At 41.5% G+C, this 26,628-nt stretch overlaps 2 protein-coding genes across 3 annotated transcripts; one reads left to right on the top strand and one right to left on the bottom strand.

The window, feature by feature from the left end:
- ccdc175 (coiled-coil domain containing 175) lies at positions 1-12,745 on the top strand. Its single transcript, XM_064953465.1, has 19 exons — positions 1-67; positions 369-454; positions 902-1,013; positions 1,973-2,108; positions 2,232-2,460; positions 2,725-2,847; positions 3,569-3,678; positions 3,816-3,897; positions 6,063-6,199; positions 6,909-7,019; positions 7,290-7,361; positions 7,459-7,594; positions 7,694-7,822; positions 7,946-8,084; positions 11,359-11,438; positions 11,552-11,704; positions 11,801-11,903; positions 12,018-12,061; positions 12,313-12,745. Exons 1-19 carry the CDS (start codon positions 1-3, stop codon positions 12,490-12,492), a joined length of 2,229 nt encoding a protein of 742 aa, XP_064809537.1. The 3' UTR covers positions 12,493-12,745.
- On the bottom strand, positions 12,584-26,628 carry LOC135525687 (JNK1/MAPK8-associated membrane protein-like). Of its 2 annotated transcripts, none has more exons than XM_064953466.1 (7): positions 26,511-26,628; positions 25,020-25,099; positions 24,674-24,828; positions 15,950-16,156; positions 15,490-15,671; positions 14,148-14,224; positions 12,584-14,019 (listed from the first exon to the last, which is right to left on the bottom strand). In XM_064953466.1, exons 1-7 carry the CDS (start codon positions 26,512-26,514, stop codon positions 13,801-13,803), a joined length of 924 nt encoding a protein of 307 aa, XP_064809538.1. In that variant the 5' UTR covers positions 26,515-26,628; the 3' UTR covers positions 12,584-13,800. The 2 variants fall into 2 exon arrangements, with proteins under 2 accessions (XP_064809538.1, XP_064809539.1); XM_064953467.1 differs by having other exon boundaries at positions 15,950-16,127.

Below are 26,628 nucleotides of genomic sequence, written 5' to 3'. Positions count from 1 at the left end.
ATGGCATCTTGCTTAGTGCCTGACTTTCCAGCTGTTCTTGTTGCTTTGGAGCATTTGGGCGAATTAGGTAAGAAAACAAACTGCGCCTCTCTCTCTTGCTACTGTTACACATGTCATGAGTGACTATAGCTAGCTACCTACCTATCGTCAACGAAACGTATAGAGAAACATCGGATAAACTGCTACTTTTCGGTGTTGACAACTCCTACACTTGTGAAAGAGCGCAGACGTGATGCAACCCAACCGATTACTTTGATTTGTATTCGCCAAGTTGAATCATTTTAATGTTTCAAATAAGTACTGTATCAGATCTAAATGTACATCGCTAATAGTACAACTTGCCTGTTTGAACGTTTGCCTTGACATAGACAAGCAGCTGAGGGATGAGGGAGTTCCATTCAGTCCTGAGGCCAGTCATCACCTGAAAGAAATAGCTGCTGCCATCACTGAACTGGTAGGCATATGCCAATAGGGAAAGAGAAGATCGAACATCGGGTAGTCTAAATATTGTTGCGACCAATATGATTGATTTAATAAGTAGACTAATAAACTAATCGATTATCTAAAGTGGAATGTAAACCTATCCACTGGTCACACACTGAACCAACGAGGAATAGACGTTGAATTTACGTCTGTGCCCAGTGGGTAGGTAAATATAAAGTATATTATCCTGAGCCATTTACTTTATGTAGGTATTCATATCTATTGTTATTTCTTATTGTTGTTGCATTGTCGAGAAGGAACCTGCAAGTCAGCATTTCGTTGGACTGTATACCATGTGTATCCTGTACATACAACTAATAAAACATTGAAATTAAATAAGTCCATAGAGACAATGGCCATAGAGGCCAGAACACTTGCTTTACACATTCTTTTGAAACCCCTATTTTCTATATATCAGGAGACTTCCAGAAGAGTAGTCCATGAACAACTGGAGGTAGAAACTATTGAAACAAGCAAACTCCGACATCAATGCCAGAATATCCATGATGATGTTCAGAATGAGATATCAGGTAATAACTTATATACCCCAATGATATGATTTCATAGAATACAACCCACTGGGCAAAACCTGGTTGGATCAATGTTTTTTCCACATCATTTCAACCCAAAATATAAGTGTGATGATGTTGAATCAACGTGGAAACCTGTCTGGAATTGGAAGGAAGTCATCAACGTAAGGGAATTTAATTTTTTTTTCACCCAACTTTTAAACTATATCCAATGACATGGTGGAAATGTTTTGTGGATTTCACAATTAATTCACTTTAGTTGACAACTAAATGTAAATCAAAACTAAACATTGAACTGATGTCTGTGCCCAGTGGAAAGAAATTAATATTGCCCGGCTCTAGCCCTTTGGGGGCCCTAAGCGAGATTTGTTTTTTAGTGTCCCCAATCTTGAACATTTTTGCAGTTCTAAAGTACATTTCCTGCAATTCTACACATTTTTCCATTGTGCTGAGAGAAAATTTAGCAATTTTATAAAAATATATAATGCAATTCTCATTTTGCCATGAGACAGCGAGTAAAGATTAGCAGTTTTACAGCTAATTTCCTGCCATTCTAACATTTTGCCATGATTTATGGCATGTTAATGATATCTGAGTGAGAGTGACTTACAAAATCAGTGGGGGCCCCCTGGAGGCCAGGGGCCCTGGACATGTGCACTGCGTGACCTGTCGGTATTTGGACATGATTACTACAAGTTTAGATAGCTGGCTCGACTAACTTACCAATATAAAAATTTGTTAGCTGACATGGCTAACTGAGTGACTGTCAGTGACTGACATAACAAGAGAATAATGTCAAACTTGCACCTTGTGTGTTCTACTATTCTAACTATTCTAACTCAACAGTAAGTTAAGACCCCGACTGAGTTCCTAAGCGACTGCTTATGTTGCCTTAAGCTAGAATGAAAAAGCTATCCAGTCATGTTTTGCTCACAGATATGTGTCATTGTCCCTTTCAGCTGGTGTTGCGGCTGCAAGAAATATAAATGCGGGTCAAATTACTCAACTCCAAGATGAACTGAACAGTATAGTGCAAGAAATAGAATTAATGGAGAAAAAACAGGAAGTCCTTGAAAAGCAAAATGCTATTCTTTAGTAAGTAATATAAGTAATGTTGAGCAATGTATAGGTGTAACAGATCATAACAAAATTGGCAACATTTCACATAACATCCATGATGTTATAACTTGTTATTACTTGTTTTGGAATCTTTTTCAGTCCTGAGAGAGAGTTGGTAAAAGGTGACCATGAAAATGTCATCAACCAATTAAACTACCAGCTGTCAGAGAAGGCCAATAAACAGATTCTGCTCAATGAAACAATGAACGAGATCAAAGAAGGGAAAGCCAAGATCACAGATGTGGAGAACACTAAAGTGGAGCTAGAGGAAGACATGATTCAAGCGAGGAAGATGTTTGTTGAAACAAATGAGAATCTTCAGAGAGAGGTACATCACAGTCACCTCTTATTAAAGCTACATTTTAAATGCTTAAATGTTTGTTATTTAGCAGATGCACAGGAGCAATTAGGTTTAAAAGTCCCTTGCTCAAGGGCACATCAGCAGATTTTTAACCTAATCAGCTCTTGGATTCAAACCAGAAACTTTTCGGTTACTGGCCCAATGCTCTTAACCGCTACCTGCTTACAGTATCTGAGATACTATACCCTGCTGTGAGGCACCGTCTTAATCTTATCCTCCTTGCTGGTCTAGTGTGAGGAAGTCATCAATAAAATCCAGGACCAGAAGAAGAACAATGAGAAGAAACGCAGGGAGCTGGACATTGTTTTAGCAGAACTGTTGGATAAGGAGGACAAAGTCACAGAGCAAAAAAAAGCAAGTGAACTAAAGTATTTCAGTGAAGTAGTAAATTAATTACATTTTCCACTAATGCTCTTCACTTGCTATAACTGCCTTTTTTATTCATTTATAGTATGATATAAACAGTGGTGTAAAGTAACTAAGTACAAATTCTACTACTTAAGTAGTTTTGGTGAATCTGTACTTTACTTAACGATATATATTTTTGACTGCTTTTACTCCACTACAAAACTAAAGAAAATATGTACTTTTCACTCCCATAAATTTTCCCTGGCACCCAAAAGTACTTGTGACATTTTGAATGCTTAGCAGGACAGGAAAATGGTCCAATTCATGCCATTATCAAGAGGACACGTGGTCATCTCTACTGCCTCTGATCTGGCACTCACTAAACACAAATGCTTCGTTTTGGAGTGTTTGGAGTGTTGGAGTGTGAAAACAAGAAAATCATACTGTCTTGTTTGCTTAATATAAGGAATTTCAAATTATTTATAGCATTTACTTTTACTTTTGATTCTTAAGTATATTTGAGTAATTATTTACATTTACTTTTGATACTTAAGTATATTTAAAACCAAATAGTTTAAGCATTTTACTCAAGTAGTACTTTACTGGGTTACTTTCACTTTTACTTTTATATTAAGTTATCTTGACAATTGGTACTATCTCCACCACTGGATTTAAATACATATTTATAAATTGTGTTATTTCACCCAACACTGTTCCTTCATTGCAGCACATTGTCCAGTTAGAGCAAAGTATAGCCAAACTGACAGCGTCTGAAATTCAATACAAAGAGCAGCTGGCAGACGAGATCAACACATTTGAGGAACTTGTTCTTCAGAAGTAAGATTTGCATTCATCCAGGTACTGTATGTTGCGTAAGCATGGAGCATACATGGAATGCAAGGGATACTGTATGTTACATCATGTCTGCTTCCATCATTCCATATTTTTCGACTCATTAACCATTGTTTCCACAGGGAATTTCATGTAAAGGAGTTGGCTGAAGTGAGAATTGTATTTGAACTGAAAGTTCAGGCACTACAAGAAAAGATTGTAGAGGTAAGAGATGGTTAGATTCTTCCAAAGCAATGTTACTACTACAGTACAGCTCCAGGGAAACATGTTGCTTCATTCTCCTCTTCCCTCTCACTCTTCTCTCTGTTGGTGTTGCTATGGTGGAAGGGATTATAAACACCTGCATGATGTCAGATGTGAGACATCGATTTCCTGCCATTGCCAGGAGGCCTCAGCCTTACTGTTCTGTAGTCAAATTGATATTTTTAGAAAGTATTCCTTCAAAGGCACTTTGTGCTAAGTCTGACCTTTAAGAGAGACAGTTCACTGGAGTGTCCTCTGATGTGCTAGAGTTCACACAGTCCATCAAAGGGCATAGCAGCTGTGTGTGGCCATATGATCCGATGACAGGCTGACTGAACGTGAAGAAAATGCCCTTTGAATAGAAGTACTCTCCTGATATCCCCTTGTAGAGGAGTTGGGGTGTTTGTATGTGTCTTGCAAAAGTCAGAATCATACACTATATTTACAAAAGTATGTGGACATCCCTTCAAATTAGTGGATTTGGCAATTTCAGCCACACCCGTTGCTAACAGGTGAACAAAATCAAACACACAGTCATGCAATCTCCATTAACAAACATTGGCAATAGAATGGCCTTACTGAAGAGCTCAGTGACTTTCAACGTGGTACCGTCATTAAATGCCACCTTGCCAACAAGTCAGTTTGTAAAATTTATGCCCTGCTAGAGATGCCCCGATCAACTGTAAGTGCTGTTATTGTGAAGTGGAAACGTCTAAGAGCAACAACGGCTCAGCGACGAAGTGGTAGGCCATACAAGCACACAGAATGGGACGACAAGTGCTGAAGTGCGTAGCACGTAAAAAATCATCTTTCCTCGGTTGTAACACTCACTACCTAGTTTCAAACTGCCTCTGGAAGCAATGTCAGTACAAGAACTGTTCGTACGCTGCCCATGGCCGAGCAGCTGCACATAAGCCTAAGATCACCATGCGCAATGCCAAGCGTCGGCTGGAGTGGTGTAAAGCTTGCCACCATTGGACTGTAGTGGAAATGTGGAAATGCATTCTCTGGAGTGATGAATCACACGTCACCATCTGGCAGTCCGACGGACCAATCTGGGTTTGGCGGATGCCAGGAGAACGCTACCTTCCCCTATTCATAGTGCCAACTGTAAAGTTTGGTGGAGGAGGAATAATGGTCTAGGGCTGTTTTTCATGGTTCGGGCTAGGCCCCTTAGTTCCAGTGAAGGGAAATCTTAACTTAACAGTATACAATGACATTCTAGATGATTCTATGCTTCCAACTTTGTGGTAACAGTTTGGGAAGGCCCTTTCCTGTTTCAGCATGACAGTGCCCTCGTGCGCAATTGAGGTCCATACACAAATGGGTTTTTTTCGAGATCGGTGTGGAAGAACATGACTGGCCTGCACAGAGCCCTGACCTCAACCCCATTGAACACCTTTGGGATGAATTGAAACGCCGACCTCACTAATGCTTGTGGCTATATATGGAAGCAAGTCCCCGCAGCAATGTTCCAATATCGAGTGGAAAGCCTTCCCAGAGGAGTGGAGGCTGTTATAGTAGCAAAGGGGGGACCAAGTCCATATTAATGACCATGATTTTGGAATGATATGTTGGACGATCAGGTGTCCACATACTTTTGGCCATGTAGTGTATGTGAAACAAATTTATGATGCTGAAGGTTGGCTTTGACTTCAGGTAGTACCTCCCCATTTCAAAATGTTTACTCGCTACTGAACACCCCCTGGGATGATATTCGGGGCTCTTGTGGTCTGGGGGAGCCAGTATTGGGTGATTGTAGAGCAGGGTTCGCTAAGTGTTCTGAGCAACAACAAAAAATTTTTTATTTTTTTTATTGTTGAACATAAAAGACTGTAAAAATCACCAGCAAATCAGCTCCAAGGGATTTTCATTTTGGAAATTTGTTTGAAACTATTCCTACACATAATAGAGAGATATATATGTGATCGTATACAAATGTAAGCAAGGTTGAAAGTTGTGTTTTAGTCAAATATATCTGTTTGGGCTACTTGCGGTCAATTTGCAGTCTACAAATGATTTGTAATTATGCTCCGGCCCCCTAGTTGATGATCTCTGTTGTAGAGGATTCTCATGCATTTTAGATCGGCGCTGTGTAGAAGGGCTCTGTTCTGTTATGTGTGCAGGTGGATGGTGAGATGGAGGAGGGCCAGATAGTGAATGCCATCCGCCTGGAGTCTATTGCTAAGATGTCTGACAGATTTAAAGCTCAAAGGAAAGAGGAGGACGACATCATGGCTGAACACCTCAATGTCTCAAGACGGTATTCCATCTATACCTCTTTGCATCCTGCACCTACGAAGGATCAAGTCAACCTGCAACACTACTTTCCCTTTACTTTGGCTGATAGTCATTTTTACTTACATTTTATCAGTGGTGTAAAAAGTACCCAACTGTTATACTTGAGTAAAAGTAAAGATAATTGAATAGAAAATGACTCAAATAAAAGTCACCTAGTAAACTTCTACTTGAGTAAATGTCAAAAACTATTTGGTTTAAAATATACTTAAGTATCAAAAGTAAAAGTATAAATAATTTCAAATTCCTTATTTTAAGCAAACCAGATGGCACCATTTTCTTGTTTTTTTTTAATTTATGGAAGGCCAGGGGCACACTCCAACACTCAGACATCATTTACAAACAAAGCATGTTTAGTGAGTCCACCAGATCAGAGGCAGTAGGGATGATCAGGGATGTTCGGTTGATAAGTGGGTGAAGTTGACTTTTTTCCTGTCCTGCTAAGCATTCAAAATGTAACGAGTTCTTTTGGATGTCAAGGAAAATGTATGGAGTAAAAAGTACAATATTTTCTTAAGGAATGTTGTGAAGTAAAAGTAAAATTAGTCAAAAATATAAATAGTAAAGTACAGATACCCCAAAAAACTACTTAAGTAGTACTTTAGAGTATGTTCACTTAAGTACTTTACACCACTGCATTTTATCATCTGTTTGTTTGTTTGATTGATTTTCAGCTTAGAAAAGTCCAGACTTAGACTTGAGGAGCGCATTGCATTGATCGCTAAACATAAAATTGAGATCAGAGAAATGGATGAAGAGATCAAACAACTCCATGAAACCAATATGTAAGTAATATGGCCCATTTTATAATATTAGTCTATAATCTCCCCTACGAGTTTTGACACTTTTGTGTAGTATCAAAGTAACCAATTTCACTAAGGACAGCATTAACCATCTAACCAAGTTTGAAATATAATCTATAAAAATTCTAAATAATTATCTTGCAAACTATAGAGCTTTTATCTCCTTGTTTAGTTATGCACTAAAAATAAAGTAAATGTCATGCCGAATTGTCAGAATAGTTGCTTACCTAGTTAGCATTTTGTTTCTCATAGAGTTAATGCAGACCTGTTTGAAAGAAATGTGGATGAACTGCATGGACAGCTCAATAAAGAAAAGAAGAACATGTAAGCAACAAATAGTATCTCTTCATTTCATTACAGACTTTCTCTTCATAAGTTGGGTGATTTGATGCGGTCTACGGTTTTTACCTTTTCTTTTTAGAGCAATCTTTGAAGTTGAAAAAGAAGTACTGTGCCAGTCTCTGGAGAATCTAAAAAAAGATCAAGTACAGCATGTGAAAGAGGTCAACTCTAATATTGGTTTAACCAGGAGGAGATATGAGGAACTGCTTGAAGAGGTTCGCTTATTTTTCCCTAATTCTCCAGGAATCTATTGAGATAGCACATGCACTTTATAGTTGTTTTATTAATTTATATTTCATAAACATTTAAATCAGGAGAAGAAACTCAGAGACCATGTATTCATGGGCGCGTTGATTGAACGTCTCAGTAACAAGATTGTTAAGGCAGAGGAGGGGAATGAACAGATGACCATTTCCTACAATGCCGAGATCCAACAGTTCATCGTAAGTATATATATATATTTACATTTTACATCTAACTCAGCTAGCGGACATTAGTAAGCCTCATCACGAATTCAAGCTGTTGAGAAAACGTGTATTTAATGTCTTCTTCTTCTGTGAAATTAGACTGAAGCGGAGTCAGTGATACAGAGCCGACTGGAGAAGGAGGAGGACCTGAAGGGTAAAGAGTCTATCTTGGAGGAGGCGGAGGCCCAGTTTGACATTGACCAGTCCAGGCACCAAAAACTAAAAAACCATACCTCAGGTACTGACCCAATAATCTGCTAATATATCTATAATAACAACTGTAATAACACAGAGACGCACGCGTACAAAGCTCTCCTTCACCCTCCATTTGGCAAATCTGACCATAATTCTATCCTCCTGATTCCTTCTTACAATCAAAAACTAAAGCAGGAATTAACAGTGACTCGCTCAATACGGAAGTGGTCAGATGACACAGATGCTAAGCTACAGGACTGTCTTGCTAGCACAGATCAAATCAAATTGTATTGGTCACATACACATGCAGATGTTAGCAGATGTTATTGCGAGTGTACTGTAGTGAAATGCTTGTGCTTCTAGTTCCGACAGTGCAGCTACCTAATACACACAAATCTAAGTAAAGGGATGGAATAAGAATATACATATAAATATATGGATGAGCGATGACCGAGCAGCATAGGCAAGATGCAATAGGTGGTATAAAATACAGTATATACATATGAGATGAGTAATGCAAGATATGTAAACGTTATTAAAGTGCTATTATTAAAGTGACTAGTGATCCATTTATTAAAGTGGCCAATGATTTCAAGTCTATGTAGGCAGCAGCCTCCCTGTGTTAGTGATGGTTCTTTTAACAGTCTGATGGTATTGAGATAGAAGCTGTTTTTCAGTCTCTCGGTCCCAGCTTTGATGCCCCTGTACTGACTTTGCGTTCTAGATGGTAGCTGGGTGAACAGGCAGTGGCTCGAGTGGTTGTTGTGAATGTTGACCTGTTTAGACTGGAATATGTTCCGGAACTCATCGGATGGCATTGAGGAGTATACCACATCAGTCACCGGCTTCATCAATAAGTGCATAGATGACGATATCCCCACAGTGATCGTATGTGCACCAACCAGAAGCCATGGATTACAGGCAACATCCACATTGAGCTAAAGGGTAGAGCTTTCAAGGAGCAGGACTATAACCCGGACGCTTATAAGAAATCCCGCTATGCCCTCAGACAAACCATCAAACAGGCAAAGAGTGAATACAGGACTAATATTGAGTCATACTATACCTGCTCCACTGCTCGTCGGATGTGTCAGGGCTTGCAAACTATTACGGACTACAAAGGGAAGGCCAGACGTGAGCTGCCCAGTGACACAAGCCTATCAGACAAGTTAAATTCTATGCGTGCTTCGAGGCAAGCAACACTGATGCATGCATGAGAGCACCAGCTGTTCTGGACGACTGTGTGATCATGCTCACCGTAGCTGATGTTAGTAAGACCTTTAAACAGGCCGCAGGGCCAGGCGGACTACCAGGACATGTACTGCGAACATGCGCTGACCAACTGGCAAGTGTCACTGATATTTTCAACCTGTCCTTGGCTGAGTCTGTAATACCTACATGTTTCAAGCAGACCACCATAGTCCCTTTGCCCAAGAACACCAAGGTAATCTTCCTAAATGACTACTGACCCGTAGCACTCACGTCTGTGGCCATGAAGTGCTTTGAAAGGCTGGTCATGGCTCACATCAACACCATCATCCCAGAAACCCTAGACCCACTCCAATTTGCATACCGACCCAACAGATCTACAGATGACGCAATCTGTATTGCACTCAACAACGCCCTTTTCCACCAGGACAAAAGGAACACCTACGTGAGAATGCCGTTCCTTGACTACAGCTCAGCGTTCAACACCATAGTGCCCTCAAAGCTCGTCATTAAGCTAAGGACCCTGGGACTGAACACGCTGATCCTCAACACAGGGGCCCCTCAGGGGTACGTGCTTAGTCCCCTCCCGTACTCCCTGTTCAACCATGACTGCGTGGCCAAGCACAACTCCAACACCATCATTAAGTTTGCAGATGACACAACAGTGATAGGCCTGATCACCGACAACGATGAGACAACCTATAGGGAGGAGGACAGAGACCTGGCAGTGTGGTGCCAGGCCAACAACCTATCCCTCAACGTGATCAAGACAAAGGAGATGATCTTGGACTACTGGAAGAGGAGGGCTGAGCAAGCTCCCTTTCTCATCGAAGGGGCTGTAGTGGAGCAGGTTGATAGCTTCAAGTTCCTTGGTGTCCACATCACCAACAAACTATCATGGTCCAAACACACCAAGACAGTTGTGAAGAGGGCATGACAATGCCAATCCCCCCTCAGAAGACTGAACAGATTAGGCATGGGTCCTCAGATCCTCAAAAAGTTCTACAGCTGCACCATCAAAAGCATCCTGACCGATTGCATCACCGCCTGGTATTGCAACTGCTCGACCTAAGACCACAAAGCGCAACAGAGGGTAGTGCGTACGGCCCAGTACATCACTGGGGCCAAGCTTCCTGCCATCCAGGACCTCTATACCAGGCGGTGTCAGAGGAAGGCCCTAAAAATTGCCAATGACTCCGGCCACCCTAGTCATAGACTGTTCTCTCTGCTACTGCACGGCAAGTGGCACTGGAGCGCCAAGTCTAGGTCTAAAAGGCTTCTTAAAGCTTCTACTCCAAGCCATAAGACTGCTGAACAGTAATGATGGACTGTTGTTTCTCTTTTCTTATTTGAGCTGTTCTTGCCATAATATGGACTTGGTCTTTTAGGCCTATCTTCTGTATACCACCCCTACCTTGTCACAACACAACTGATTGGCTCAAACTCATTAAGAGGGAAAGAAATTCCACAAATTAACTTTTAACAAGACACACCTTTTAATTTAAATGCATTCCAGGTGACTACCTCATGAAGCTGGTTGGGAGAATGCCAAGAGTGTGCAAAGCTGTCATCAAGGCAAAGGGTGGCTACTTTGAAAAATCTCAAATATAAAATACATTTTGATTTGTTTAACACTTTTTTGGTTACTACAGTACATGATTCCAAGTATGTTATTTCATAGTTTTGATGTCTTCACTATTATTCTACAATATAGACAGTACTGAGTAGGTGTGTCCAAACTTTTGACTGGTGCTGTACATATTACCTCGATTACCTCGACTAAGCTGTACCCCCGCACATTGACTCAGTACCCCCTGTATATACAGTAGCCTCTTTATTGTTAATAATTTGTTGCGCTTTTATTTTTTACTTTAGTTTATTTCGTAAATATTATTTTTCTTAAAACTGCATTGGTGGTAAAGTGCTTGTAAGTAAACATTCCACTGTTGTATTCGGCGCACTTGACAAATACAATTTGATTCGATTTAGTAGACAATATCAAGTAGACATACACAAATATAAGGATTTCTCAAAGAATGTGCTCACTATAACTTTAAAAATCATGTAGAGCAGCATTTTATAATTACTTAAATGATTTTCCCCACCAGAGTTAAAGAGTAAGAACAATCATCTGGAGCTCTTCATCCAGGATATGAAAGAGAGCACTCGTACTCTTCTCAAACCAAAGGTGAGTTTCATAACAAAAACATTTAGTATGTACATCTTGGTTACCACACACTCTAAAAGGCACGCTGTGAAGTGTAATAGCATTGAAACAGTATGCTTGCAACTGACTGACAGGAGGACATGAAGAGGAGTCTAGAGGGTTTGCGTGAGAAACACATGGAGCTGCTGACGTCTCACACTGCAGACATCATCGCCACGGAGAAGAGCATCTATGACAATGGGATGATGCTGGAGCAGGTCAATATGGAGAACAGTAGACTGCATGTGGTAAGAGATATGAGTCACTCACAATGGCCCTCCATACTGAACTACACCACTCACTTACCTACCAAGCAAAAACTCAATGTAAACATTGTTTTTCAGCGTATTGAACAAATGAAGGAGGACATATGGAACACCAGGAAAGACCAGGAAAGACACACAAAGGAGATTGTGTGGCTGAAAGAGGAGGTTCATTCTCTATTTGGTGAGCATCAGCCGAGCTCAATGACTCCAACTATTGTAAACCGCTGTGCATAACATTTAGTTCAGTCTATCAGGTTTCAATATCATCATAACTTATAAATGCATCTTCCGCTAGAGAGCCTGCTTGATGCTTGGGCAGAGGACACTGTGGTGACTGAGGTAAGGATTCTTAAAACATGGCTGGTCAGTCCAGCAGCTTACTGTACATACGCCATTTCATTTTTTTACAACCTGTGATGTTAACTTATAGCCTGACCACATGCTGACAGACAACCGTGTACATGACCAGATTTCTCTGGTTAACGTATTTTGACAAATCCACAGTGCAGCACTTGAGTGATTTGTAAGTATATAGTAAACTGTCATGAAGAGACCACACTAAACCATCCATGACTCATTCAACACTTCAGGAATCTTCAGAGAGAGACCACAAGATTCTGGAGGCTATCTACAGACTCATGACCAAGATCCACGACAGGAAGTTCCAACTGGGGGATATCAACAGTAGACTAGAGGAGGAACTGAAGGGCATGAGTTCCCTGTTAGCCAGTAATAAATCAAACATTGCACTTAAAGAACAGGGCAACTAAAGTGAGACATCAAGAAGGATTACATCAACACAATTGTTTTGTTATAAAAAAAAAACTCAGCACAAATGAAAGTCATATGAGATGAAAGTAGATGAGTACTCACACTTGACTTTTATTTCAGAAAATTCATACTTTATAACACTGCATTTCACAAGTTTTTTTGAACAATACATTTTACAAGTCAAAATTGTAGCTTGTCAAGTCCTCTTTCTGTATGTTTTACACTGCAATAAAAATATATATTTCAAATAAACACATTGTGTTCCATTGTCATCTATTTACAAGCATTCTATGAGCATGCATAAAATACATTCACAATTTAATTTCCTTACTATCCAACAAGCGTATTTCATTTACATTTCCCCAACATAATTTACGTGGAAACAGCAGGATAATTTTCATTCCATTTTTGATCAAGCAAAACAATGGAACTATATCCCACTTGGCTTGTAACATAATATTAGGTTATAAACGATTTTATCTGCCACTGGATGTATGCATATGTGTTCTGAGTTTTTGGCACATTAGATTTAGTTTAAGAACATCTAACAACTTAAACTATTGGTCAATCCAGAGACCATCTTTGATTTCACTGCAACAATCAAGGATATCTGAGCTTAAAACAATCAAGGATGTTGAGCATATATGATTTGTTTATTTAACTAGGCAAGTCAGTTTAGAAGAAATTCTTATTTACAATGACGGCCTAACCCCGGCCAAACCCTAACGACTCTGGGCCAAATGTGCCGCCCTATGGGACTCTCAATCATGGCCGGTTGTGATACAGCCCAGGATCGAACCAGGGTCTGTAGTGATGCCTCTAGTACGGAGATGCAGTGACGTAGATCGCTGAGCCACTGAGGAGCCCAAAATAATATGACACAGAGTGAATATCTAATGACAAAACATGTCTCAAAACAGCCTCAATGAGGAACAGTACATCTTAGGCCTTAGGTTGTAAAGACAACATTCATGTGGACACAAACGATACCATTCAATAATTAACACTTGAAATATATGGAGCTTTGTAGTTTATAGGCGTACAGTATGTACACATTGTTTGTATTACCAGCTTAGTTCTAGGAATATCCTAAAATATTTTCACTGTAAGAGGAATATCAACTATCAACACTGCATGCAGCAGTCATCCTCCTACCATACTCAGAGAAGGCAGTAAAGGCTAGCGTCCATATATCTCCATGGACAACACCTCCTGAATTGATAGACAGGTGGATATCCGCGGTGCTGCTCGTGGCAACATGAATTCCCTGAGTCTAACTTTAATACCCACATCCATCTATAATAGTTCTAGTGGCCGTTGCCGCCTTCTGACAGAATCCGGCTAGGTTCAGTGAACCTGGCAGTGAGCAGGTAGAAAAGGGCGGGTCCAGGTACCAGGGCCAATAGAGATAGGTCCTGCTCCAGTTTATCCAATCGGGAGATGGAGATGATGCCATACGCGTGAAGTAGCCAATGGCTGAAGAGCACCACCAACCTCTTCTTCTTGGCAGCGAGATTCTTGAAAGACTATGGATAGGAGTAAAGGGAAAAAACACTTAGGAAATGGGATATGTGCTCAAACAATTATATTGACTGAGCTGATATCAAAATTTAAAAATGTTGGTTAGGAAAATATAAAATAAGCAGTTTCTTGCCTGTATTTCTGAGGCTGACATGTACACTGCCAGGGTAACCAGGGACAACACCAAAATAATGTATGGAAAAGCATAATCTGAAAAACAGAAAGCATCACGCTTATACCACAGTCACATGGCAAGACCTTTCGTCTCGCAGGCCAAATCTTGTCTGGTTGCATCGACTACTGGAAGTCTAGAGAACTTCAGTATTGGATTTAGTTTTTAAGGTGGCTGTTAACTAGTGATGGGGGTTGAAACAATACAGTCAGATAACGTGCTATTATTTAGTACAATATTATATAGCTACTTGACACCAAGTATCGATTTATAAATAAATAAATAAATAAATACACATGCATACATACATACATACATACATACATACATACATACGGTGAATAAAAACCCTTGAATGAGTAGGTATATATATATATATATAATAATAATATATATATAATAATATATATATATAATAATATATATATAATAATATATATATATATATATATATAATAATAATAATAATAATAATAATAAATATATATAACACACACACACAGTGGGGCAAAAAAGTATTTAGTCAGCCACCAATTGTGCAAGTTCTCCCACTTAAAAAGATGAGGCCTGTAATTTTCATCATAGGTACACTTCAACTATGACAGACAAAATTAGAAGAAAAAAAATCCAGAAAAATTACATTGTAGGATTTTTAATGAATTTATTTGCAAATTATGGTGGAAAATAAGTATTTGTATATTTGTACAATACTTTGTTATATACCCTTTGTTGGCAATGAGCAGAGGTCAAATGTTTTCTGTAAGTCTTCACAAGGTTTTCACACAATGTTTCCTGGTATTTTGGCCCATTCTATATCATTTATTTCCTTCTCATTGCATTTGAGCCAATCAGTTGTGTTGTGACAAAGTAGGGTTGGTATACAGAAGATAGCCCTATTTGGTAAAACACAGATGTCTCAAGTTGAGGTATGCAATTAGCATGCTGACTGCAGGAATGTCATGCAGTCTACATGGAAACTAGTGACACGTGTACTTATCAAACCCATCAAATATTGTGGCCTGTGTGATCTCTGGCAATAGTTCTGGTGGATATTCCTGCAGTCAGCATGCTAATTGCATACCTCAACGTCTGGTGGACATTTTATCTTTGGTCTTCCTGAGGAGAACTTCCCCAGGCATTGGAACAGAACGTGAGATGCCTAGGATTCCGAGGCAACAAGACCTATGGCCTAAAAATAATGCATTTCACATAAATCAATTATGTAACCATAAATACTATATAAATGGAAACTGAACCGGGCTGGCCCAAACCAGACCGGACCCTTATTTGAAAGCATACTCACAGAGCAGGCCGCCTCCCACAGCTTGCAGGACTGTCAGGATGGGGAAGAAGTAGAGAGCAGCGTAGATGCTCTTGAAGCGGTCAGATTTCCCCAGACCACAGGCGATCTTCTTGACCAGGAGTGGCCGCAGCAGCATCATAAACACCAGGCAGAAGGCGTAGTAGATCAACACTATAGTGTAACTGCGGATACAGAATAAGTCATGTTATTCAATGAACAAAACATCTCACATCACACTGTGCTTGATGGTGCGCACACTGCTCTGAAGCTGAACATGCCAACCAATTTCATATGTTCAGCACATATCAGTTGATGATGAGACTGTTTCCAGATAGAGACTGAAATTAATTTTGGACTAAAAAGCTATTTCAGCATCCTTTGAATTCAGAACTAACTGAGAAAGAAGCCCTAAAAGTGCATAGATCCCATTCATGACGTGGACAAGCCATAGGCTACTCACAGGGGAAAGACAGCTTCCTGTGTGCAGTGTAGAGTGATGATGTAGTCTGGGCTGGGGTTGTACAGCATGGTGTACCAGTCTGAAAGCATCTGGACTCTGCAGGACCTGATAGACAGTAGACCCACTGGGTCGTTGACCAGCAGAGTCACCATTGCCGCAGCGCTGCACTCAAACAGGGCTGTGATGTGTTGGAAGAGGGCACAGGAGCTTCAGAAAGATATACATAATATCAGTAACATTAGTTACCAAGTAGTCTACTACAGGACCATGTTAAACTCCTTTCATAAAAAACCTCTACAGCAGTGTTGGGGAGTAGTGAACTGCATATAGTTCAACCAGTAATTCAACTACATTTTGCAGTAGCTTGATGGTAGACTAACTAAATTCAAAATCTTGTGTTTTAAGTAGTTAATTACTTTTTGTCATGTAGCAAAAATAAAATACAATATGGGTGAAGTAGTCAAGAATTTCCTTTCTTTTTCGGCATTAGACATACCTAATTCACACTTGAAACATAGTTGTTGTGTTTAATAGGCTAAATTACACATTCTTAACAGCTGACTCCCAAGTTATCTGTCTTGCAATTTGTAGTCTAAGAGTTCAGATTTCGATATGATAATTTATAACGAAGTAGCTTGGATGTAGTGAACTACTTTTTCAAAGTAACTTTAGTTAAGTCAAGTTTTTTTCTTTAAAAAGCTTTAATGCAACTTAACTTCTTTTACAAGTAATTTGTAACTTGGGTCAACTATATTTTCAGAGTAGCTTCCCCAACACTGCTCTACAGTAAATGTCACAATATGTAGCCTATTGGCCATGGGTATGACAAGTGGAGCGTGTTCATGGATGCAATGGGATGCAAGGCTTCCCCACCCCAAAAAAATACCAAGAAAAAAAAAAAGCATACAAAATTATTTCTTTCATCTCTCTGAGTTTCATAAACTTCCTTACATTCTTAAGAAGCTGAATGTATCTCACCAGAGAAAGAATCAGAGCGAACAAAACCAACAAAACAAAAAATGTGTCAAGGAAAGCAAGTTTGGATTTGGCTTTAGACCAATCACATCACAAACCAAACGTCATTATTGACAGAGAAAAATTGAATTGTTGCATATCATTGTGTGGTTGTCCTCCGGTGTCTAGCTAGCTACTTTTGGTGTCTTTTAGTTGTCACCAGGGTTGGAAAGGGTCGGAAACTTTCCTGTACATTTCCTGAATTTTTCCAGTAAATTTTCCATGGGAAGTCCATGGGAATTTTGCTTTTAACTATCCCCAATTTAATGGAATTGCAACCCTCTGCATACACAGTGCACTCTTCCATCACATGTACAGCTGATTCTCAAGATCTTGCACACTAATGAGACGCTATTGAGCCCACACTACTACAATGTCTGAGCCAAGGACCACATCCTTTCTGGTAAGTTTTGATTACAATACTGGACGGGGTAAATATATTTTATATGACATACATGATTTTTTGTTAACTAGTAAATAGTAGCCTACAGCAAAGTGTGTTGAAATTACACTGCTCAAAAAAATAAAGGGAACACTTAAACAACACAATGTAACTCCAAGTCAATCACACTTCTGTGAAATCAAACTGTCCACTTAGGAAGCAACACTGATTGACAATAAATTTCACATGCTGTTGTGCAAATGGAATAGACAACAGGTGGAAATTATAGACAATTAGTAGCAAGACACCCCCAATAAAGGAGTGGTTCTGTAGGTGGTGACCACAGACCACTTCTCAGTTCCTATGCTTCCTGGCTGATGTTTAGGTCACTTTTGAATGCTGGAGGTGCTTTCACTCTAGTGGTAGCATGAGACGGAGTCTACAACCGACACAAGTGGCTCAGGTAGTGCAGCTCATCCAGGATGGCACATCAATGCGAGCTGTGGCAAGAAGGTTTGCTGTGTCTGTCAGCGTAGTGTCCAGAGTATGGAGGCGCTACCAGGAGACAGGCCAGTACATCAGGAAACGTGGAGGAGGCCGTAGGAGGGCAACAACCCAGCAGCAGGACCGCTACCTCCGCCTTTGTGCAAGGAGGAGCAGGCAGAACACTGCCAGAGCCCTGCAAAATGACCTCCAGCAGGCCACAAATGTGCATGTGTCTGCTCAAACGGTCAGAAACAGACTCCATGAGGGTGGTATGAGGGTGGGGGTTGTGCTTACAGCCCAACACCGTGCAGGACATTTGGCATTTGCCAGAGAACACCAAGATTGGCAAATTCGCCACTGGCGCCCTGTGCTCTTCACAGATGAAAGCAGGTTCACACTGAGCACGTGTGACAGACGTGACAGAGACTGAAGACGCCGTGGAGAACGTTCTGCTGCCTGCAACATCCTCCAGCATGACCGGTTTGGCGGTGGGTCAGTCATGTTGTGGGGTGGCATTTCTTTGGGGGACCGCACAGCACTCCATGTGCTCGCCAGAGGTAGCCTGACTGCCATTAGGTACCGAGATGAGATCCTCAGACCCCTTGTGAGGCCATATGCTGGTGCGGTTGGCCCTGGGTTCCTCCTAATGCAAGACGATGCGGCTGGAGTGTGTCAGCAGTTCCTGCAAGAGGAAGGCATTGATGCTATGGACTGGCCCGCCCGTTCCCCAGACCTGTATCCAATTGAGCACATCTGGGACATCATGTCTCGCTCCATCCACCAACGCCACGTTGCACCACAGACTGTCCAGGAGTTTCGCGGATGCTTTCGTCGAGGTCTGGGAGGAGATCCCTCAGGAGACCATCCGACCACCTCATCAGGAACATGCCCTGTCGTTGTAGGGAGGTCATACAGGCATGTGGAGGCCACACACACTACTGAGCCTCATTTTGACTTGTTTTAAGGACATTACATCAAAATTGGATCAGCCTGTAGTGTGGTTTTCCACTTTAATTTTGAGTGTGACTCTAAATCCAGACCTCCATGGGTTGATAAATTTGATTTCCATTGAAAATTTGTGTGTGATTTTGTTGTCAGCACATTCAACTATGTAAAGAAAAAAGTATATAATAAGAATATTTCATTCATTCAGATCTAGGATGTGTTATTTTAGTGTTCCCTTTATTTTTTAGAGCAGTGTATTTCTAACTTGTTATCAACTTCTGCTTGTTAGTTTTTGCTACCATGTGGGTTTTAGCTTGCTTGAGCCTGCTAACTGAGTGTTAATTCACCTACAGGTTTCATTTTAAAACATTTATCTTACAAAGGAGTTGTTTAATATAACTGCTTAACTATTTATCTGTACATGGAATTACTCATTTTTTTCTAATCTTTAGAGGAAAATGCCAAGGGCATCTGATGTGTGGAAACATTTCACTGTAGTTAATGTAGAAGGAAAAGCTGTGTACATTTGAAAATACTGTGCCAAATCATATGTGAAGAATTCAACAAAGATGCAGAATCATCTAGCCAAGTGCATATAATTCCCTCAGCGCTCACATCAAGCAACCTCTGACAAAAGTCCCTCTACTTCTATTTGAGGCGAAAATTATGAATCTGACACCATCAATAGCAACAGCTCTTGGTCCTCCTGGAATCAGAAGTTTTTGTTAACTCAATGGAGGAACGTAGTCAGAGAAATGCTGATGAGTGTCTTGCTCGAGCTGTGTATGCAACTGGTTCACCTCTGATGCTCACAGGCCATGTGTATTGGAAGAGATTTATGAATGTTCTTCGATTTCACAATGTCTACTAATGATAAGGTAAAATGTTTATGTCTCCATATGATAGGGTAAATATATCCAATGCAAAAAACATTAAATTTAAATGGTATTAACATCAATTTGATGACATCATTAATTCCCGTATAGTTCCATTAATTCCTGTTAACTCCCGTGGAAAGTTTCCACCTCTGAATATTCCCCAAAATGTGCAACATTAGTTGTCACTATATGAGACAGACCATAGGAGATTGGATCTTTGCAGCTAGCTAGTTGATAGCGAGTGGCAATTGTCCAGAAGCATGCACCAGTTAGCCTCGAGCTAGGCCCATCTCCCGGCTAGCAAATGAAGTACACCAACTACAACACTTCTCTTGCCAATTGGCCTGGACCCTTTGTCGACACGGAGCCCTGACGATCCATCACGACTGGTCTGCTGAAGTAACTCGGCCGATGTGCTCTCAACAGGCCTCTGCGTCATTAGTGATGATCCATCTGCTAGCCCTGGCCTGCTAGCTCCCTGAACACCATGTCTCCCGCTCACTCAACGTAGTAATCAACTACCGAACGGTCCCCTGTTCCATCTATTGCTCTTCATTGGACCCTATGATCACTCGGCTACACAGCCGATGCCTGCTGGACTGTCCATTAACACGGTTCTTCATTTTGTTTATCTATCTGTCTGCCCCAGCATCAAACTCAGGGCCTGTGTGTAGCTAACTGACTCGCTCTGCCCATTCGTTGTTGTTGTCCTAGCTGTTTACCCGTTGTTGTCTCACCCGTTGTTGTCTTAGCTCTCCCAATCAACACATGCGATAGCTTTATGCCTTTCACTAATGTCATTATGCCTTGAAAACTGTTGTTTAGGGCAGCTCTCATTGTTTTATTTTGCTGCGAAGCCCCTAGTTCTGCTCAACATGCCTCGGATCGCTCCTTTGTCCCACCCCCACACATGCGGAGACCGCACCCAGCTTAACTGGCGCCTCCAGGGATGCAACCTCTCTCATCGTCACTCAATGCTTAGGTTTACCTCCACTGTATTCGCACCCTACCATACCCTTATCTGTACACTATGCCCTGAATCTATCCTACCACGCCCAGACATCTGCTCCTTTTATTCTCTGTTCCCAACGCACTAGACGACCAGTTCCTAAGGCCTTTAGCCGTACCCTCATCCTACTCCTCCTCTGGTGATGTAGAGGTTAACGCAGGCCCTGTATGTCCCCAGGCGCTCTCATTTCATGACTTCTGCAACCGTAAAAGCCTTGGGTTCATGCATGTTAACATCAGAAGCCTCCTCCCTAAGTTTACTTTCTTCACAGCTTTAGCACACTCCGCCAACCCTGATGTGCTAGCCGTGTCTGAATTCTGGCTTAGGAAGCCCACCAAAAACTCTGAAATTTCCATCCCCAATTACAACATTATTCATCAAGACAGAACTGCTAAAGGGGACGGAAATGCAATCTACTGTAGAGATAGCCTGCAGAGTTCTGTCACACTATCCAGGTCTATGCCCAAACAGTTCGAGCTTCTACTTTTAAAGATCCATCTCACCAGAAAAAAATCCCTCACTGTTGCCGCTTGTTATAGACCCCCCCACCTCCTAGCTGTGCCCTGGACACCATATGTGAATTGATTGCCCCCCATCTATCGTTAGAGTTCGTACTGCTAGGTGACCTACATTGGGATATGCTTAACACCCTGGCCATCCTACAATCTAAGCTAGATGCCCTCAATCTCACACAAATTATCAAGGAACCTACCAGGTACAACCCCAAATCTGTAAACATGTGCACCCTCATAGATATCATCCTGACCAACTTGCCCTCTAAATACACCTCTGCTGTTTTCAACCAGGATCTCAGTGATTACTGCCTCATTGCCTGTGTCCGCGGTCAAACGACCACCCCTCATCACTATCAAACGCTCCCTAAAACACTTCTGCGAGCAGGCCTTTCTAATCGACCTGGCCCGGGTATCCTGGAAGGATATTGACCTCATCCCGTCAGTAGAGGATGCCTGGCTGTTCTTTAAAAGTGCTTTCCTCACCATCTTAAAAAAGCATGCCCCTTTCAGAGTTTTGTTAAACTAAGAACAGATACAGCCCTTGATTCACTCCAGAATTGACTGCCTTGACCAGCACAAAAACACCCTGTGGCGTACTACACTAGCTTCGAATAGTCCCCGCGATATGCAACTTTTCAGGGAAGTCAGGAACAAATACACACAGTCTGTTAGGAAAGCAAAGGCTAGATTTTTCAAACAGAAATTTACATCCTGCAGCACTAATTCCAAGTTTTGGGACACAGTAAAGTCCATGGAGAACAAGAGTTCCTTCTCCCAGCTGCCCACTGCACTGAGACTAGGAAACACTGTCACCACTGGTAAATCCACGATAACTGAGAATTTCAGTAAGCATTTCTCAACGGCTGGCCATGCTTTCCACCTGGCTACCCCAAACCCGGCCAACAGCTCTGCACCCCCCGCAGCAACTGGCCCAAGCCCACCCCCGCTTCTCCTTCAACCAAATCCAGACAGATGATGTTCTGAAAGAGCTGCAAAATATAGACCCCTACAAATCAGCTGGGCTAGACAATCTGGATCCTCTCTTCCTAAAATTATCCGCCGCAATTGTTGCAACCCCTATTACTAGTCTGTTCAACCGCTCTTTCATATCGTCGGAGATTCCTAAAGATTGGAAAGCGGCCGTGGTCATCCCCTCTTCAAAGGGGAGACACTCTAGACCCAAACTGTTACAGACCTACAGTGGGGCAAAAAAGTATTTAGTCAGCCACCAATTGTGCAAGTTCTCCCACTTAAAAATATGAGAGGCCTGTAATTTTCATCATAGGTACACTTCAACTATGACAGACAAAATTAGAGAGAAAAAATCCAGAAAATCACATTGTAGGATTTTTGATGAATTTATTTGCAAATTATGGTGGAAAATAAGTATTTGGTCAATAACAAAAGTTTCTCAATACTTTGTTATATACCCTTTGTTGGCAATGACAGAGGTCAAACGTTTTCTGTAAGTCTTCACAAGGTTTTCACACACTGTTGCTGGTATATTGGCCCATTCCTCCATGCAGATCTCCTCTAGAGCAGTGATGTTTTGGGGCTGTTGCTGGGCAACACAGACTTTCAACTCCCTCCAAAGATTTTCTATGGGTTGAGATCTGGAGACTCCAGGACCTTGAAATGCTTCTTACGAAGTCACTCCTTCGTTGCCCAGGCGGTGTGTTTGGGATCATTGTTATGCTGAAAGACCCAGCCACGTTTCATCTTCAATGCCCTTGCTGATGGAAGGAGGTTTTCACTCAAAATCTCACGATACATGGCCCCATTCATTCTTTCCTTTACACGGATCAGTCATTCTGGTCCCTTTGCAGAAAAACAGCCTCAAAGCATGATGTTTCCACCCCCATGCTTCACAGTAGGTATGGTGTTCTTTGGATGCACCTCAGTATTCTTTGTCCTCCAAAAAGTTATATTTTGGTTTCATCTGACCATATGACATTCTCCCAATCTTATTCTGGATCATCCAAATGCTCTCTAGCAAACTTCAGACGGGCCTGGACATGTACTGGCTTAAGCAGGGGGGCACGTCTGGCACTGCAGGATTTGAGTCCATGGCAGCGTAGTGTGTTACTGATGGTAGGCTTTGTTACTTTGGTCCCAGCTCTCTGCAGGTCATTCACTAGGTCCCCCCGTGTGGTTCTGGGATTTTTTCTCAACATTCTTGTGATCATTTTGACCCCACGGGGTGAGATCTTGCGTGGAGCCCCAGATCGAGGGAGATTATCAGGGGTCTTGAATGTCTTCCATTTCCTAATAATTGCTCCCACAGTTGATTTCTTCAAACTAAGCTGCTTACCTATTGCAGATTCAGTCTTCCCAGCCTGGTGCAGGTCTACAATTTTGTTTCTGGTGTCCTTTGACAGCTCTTTGGTCTTGGCCATAGTGGAGTTTGGAGTGTGACTGTTTGAGGTTGTGGACAGGTGTCTTTTATACTGATAACAAGTTCAAACAGGTGCCATTAATACAGGTAACAAGTGGAGGACAGAGGAGCCTCTTAAAGAAGAAGTTACAGGTCTGTGAGAGCCAGAAATCTTGCTTGTTTGTAGGTGACCAAATACTTATTTTCCACCATAATTTGCAAATAAATTCATTAAAAATCCTACCATGTGATTTTCTGGAGAAAAAAAATTATCCTTTTGTTTGTCATAGTTGAAGTGTGCCTATGATGAGAATTACAGGCCTCTCATCTTTTTAAGTGGGAGAACTTGCACAATTGGTGGCTGACTAAATACTTTTTTGCCCCACTGTATATCCATCCTGCCCTGCCTTTCTAAAGTCTTCGAAAGACAAGTGAACAAACAGATCACCGACCATTTCGAATCCCACCGTACCTCAGCCACGCTTAAGGTACTAAACGATATCATAACCGCCATCGATAAAGACACTACTTGTGCAGCCGTATTCATCAACCTGGCCAAGGCTTTCGACTCTGCCAATCTCCGTATTTTTATCGGCAGACTCAACAGCCTTGGTTTCTCTAATGACTGCCTCGCCTGGTTCACTAACTACTTCTCAGATAGAGTTCAGGGTGTCAAATCGGAGGGCCTGTTGTCCAGACCTCTGGTAGTCCCTATGGGGGTGCCACAGGGTTCAATTCTCAGGCCGACTCTTTCCTCTGTATATATCAATGATGTCGCTCTTGCTGCTGGTGATTCTTTGATCCACCTCTATGCAGATGACACCATTCTGTATACATCTGGCTCTTCCTTGGACACGATGTTAACAAACCTCCAACTGACCTTCAATGCCATACACTACTCCTTCCGTGATTATTCTGCCACTGTCTTTTTATTATCTCGGCCTTTAGCCCTATATCACAGTGCCAAGGATTATGAACTAACAAGTTATTGAGCAAACAACGCAATTATCACAACAGATAGGTTGTAATGTTTTTTTTCTGGATTAGCTTCTCCAGTGATTTAACCTACATGCCACAATTGGTTATGACTGCAGTAATTTGGGCTGAAAATGAGACATTACCTTTTCTTCCCAGAGTACCACTCGATGAAGAACCAGTGTAGAACCTGTGGCAGCATTGCCATGAAGCCCAGGTACAGCCAGTCATAAAGTTCAGGGGATTCTGTACACTTCTCACAGATCTTCTGCATGTTTGTCTTCTCTCCTCTGGGACATACCTGATAATTCAACTATATTTTAGGGTATGGGTTTAGCCTAATACTCGGTTACAGAACTTAGTGCTACATTTGTAAGTCGCTCTGGATAAGAGCGTCTGCTAAATGACTTAAATGTAAATGTAAATTAGTAGCTAGAATGGCCTTCCAACATCTCAGTTGATTTGTTAAAATTCAGCTGGAACTATACTCACCCCACATTCTCCATCAACTGAGCCATTTATCAACATCTTGCCACAATAATGTCCCGGACAGGTTGAACTCATGGCTACGGCTGTAATGAAACAGTAATACAACAAGTCAGTTATTGACAATACTGCGGACATCTAACAATGTAGCTACATTATATGAACAAAAGTATGTGGACACATGCTTGTCAAACATCTCAATGCAAAATCATTGGCATTAATATGGAGTTGGTCTTCCCTTTGCTGCTATAATAGACTCCTCTCTTCTGGGAAGGCTTTCCACTAAATGTTTGAACATTGCTACAGGGACTTGCTTCCATTCAGCCACAAGCGCATTACTGAAGCCGGTAAATTATGTTGGCCGATTAGGCCTGGCTCATAATTGGCGTTCCAATTCATCCCAAAGGTGTTCGATGGGGTTGAGGTCAGGGCTCTGTGCAGGCCAGTCAAGTTCTTCCACGCCGATTTCAACAAACCCTTTCTGTATGGTCTTCGCTTTGTGCACAGGGGCATTGTCATGCTGGAACAGTACAAGGCCTTCCCCAAACTGTTGCCACAAAGTTGGAAGCACAGAATCATCTAGAATGTCACTGTATGGTGAAGCGTTAAGATTTCCTTTCACTGGAACTAAGGGGCCTAGTCCTAACCATGAAAAAGAACCCCAGACCATTATTCCTCATCCAAACTTTACAGTTGGCACTATGCATTGGGGCAGGTCGCGTTCTCCTGGCATCCACCAAACCCAGATTCGTTCATCAGACTCCTAGATGGTGAAGTGTGATTCATCACTCCAGAAAAAGCATTTCCACTGCTGAAGAGTCCAATGGCAGCGAGCTTTGCACCACTCGCTTGGCAATGCGTATGGTGATCTTAGGCTTGTATGTAGCTGCTCAGTCATGGAAACCCATTTCATGAAGCTGACTTTGCTCCCAGAGGCAGCTTGGAACTCGGTAGTGAGTGTTGCAACCGAGGACAGACTATTTTTATACGCTAAGCATTTCAGCACTCCGTGGTTCAGGTCTGTGAGCCTGTGGCCTACCACTTCACGGCTGAGCTGTTGTTGCTCCTAGACATTAACACTTCACAATATCAGCACTTACAGTTGACCAGGCCAGCTCTGGCAGGGCAAAAACTGGACAAACTGACTTGTTGGAAAGGTGGCATCCTATGACGGTGCCATGTTGAAAGTTCTTCAGTAAGGCCATTCTACTGTCGATGTTTGTCTATGGAGATTGCATGGCTGTGTGCCCGATTTTATACATCTGTCAGCAACAGTTGTGGCTGAAATAGCCGAATCCACTAATTTGAAGGGGTGTCCACATACTTTTCTATATATAGTGTAACGTTACTTATCACCTAAAAACTAGCACGTATGTTGGTTAGCTAGCTAAAATAGCTAACTAGCTATCTATCTTTCCTGGTTTAGGTGACAGGGCGTAATATTAAAGTCATCACATCATTAAGCAGACACTTTCCAAGTATAATGTAGCTACATACCCATATTATTATTATTCAATATCCATACGATTTAGATTAATACTTGGTACATGTTTCCAAACAACGATTTAATTTCTGTTACATCAACCGACAAACCGGAAGCTCCTGCTACAGTGGT

This window comes from Oncorhynchus masou, chromosome 32 (genome assembly GCF_036934945.1).
Source record: "Oncorhynchus masou masou isolate Uvic2021 chromosome 32, UVic_Omas_1.1, whole genome shotgun sequence".
Taxonomy (NCBI): domain Eukaryota; kingdom Metazoa; phylum Chordata; class Actinopteri; order Salmoniformes; family Salmonidae; genus Oncorhynchus; species Oncorhynchus masou.
Note: the sequence above shows the minus strand (reverse complement) of the source record. Positions and strands in the feature narration are given on the sequence as shown.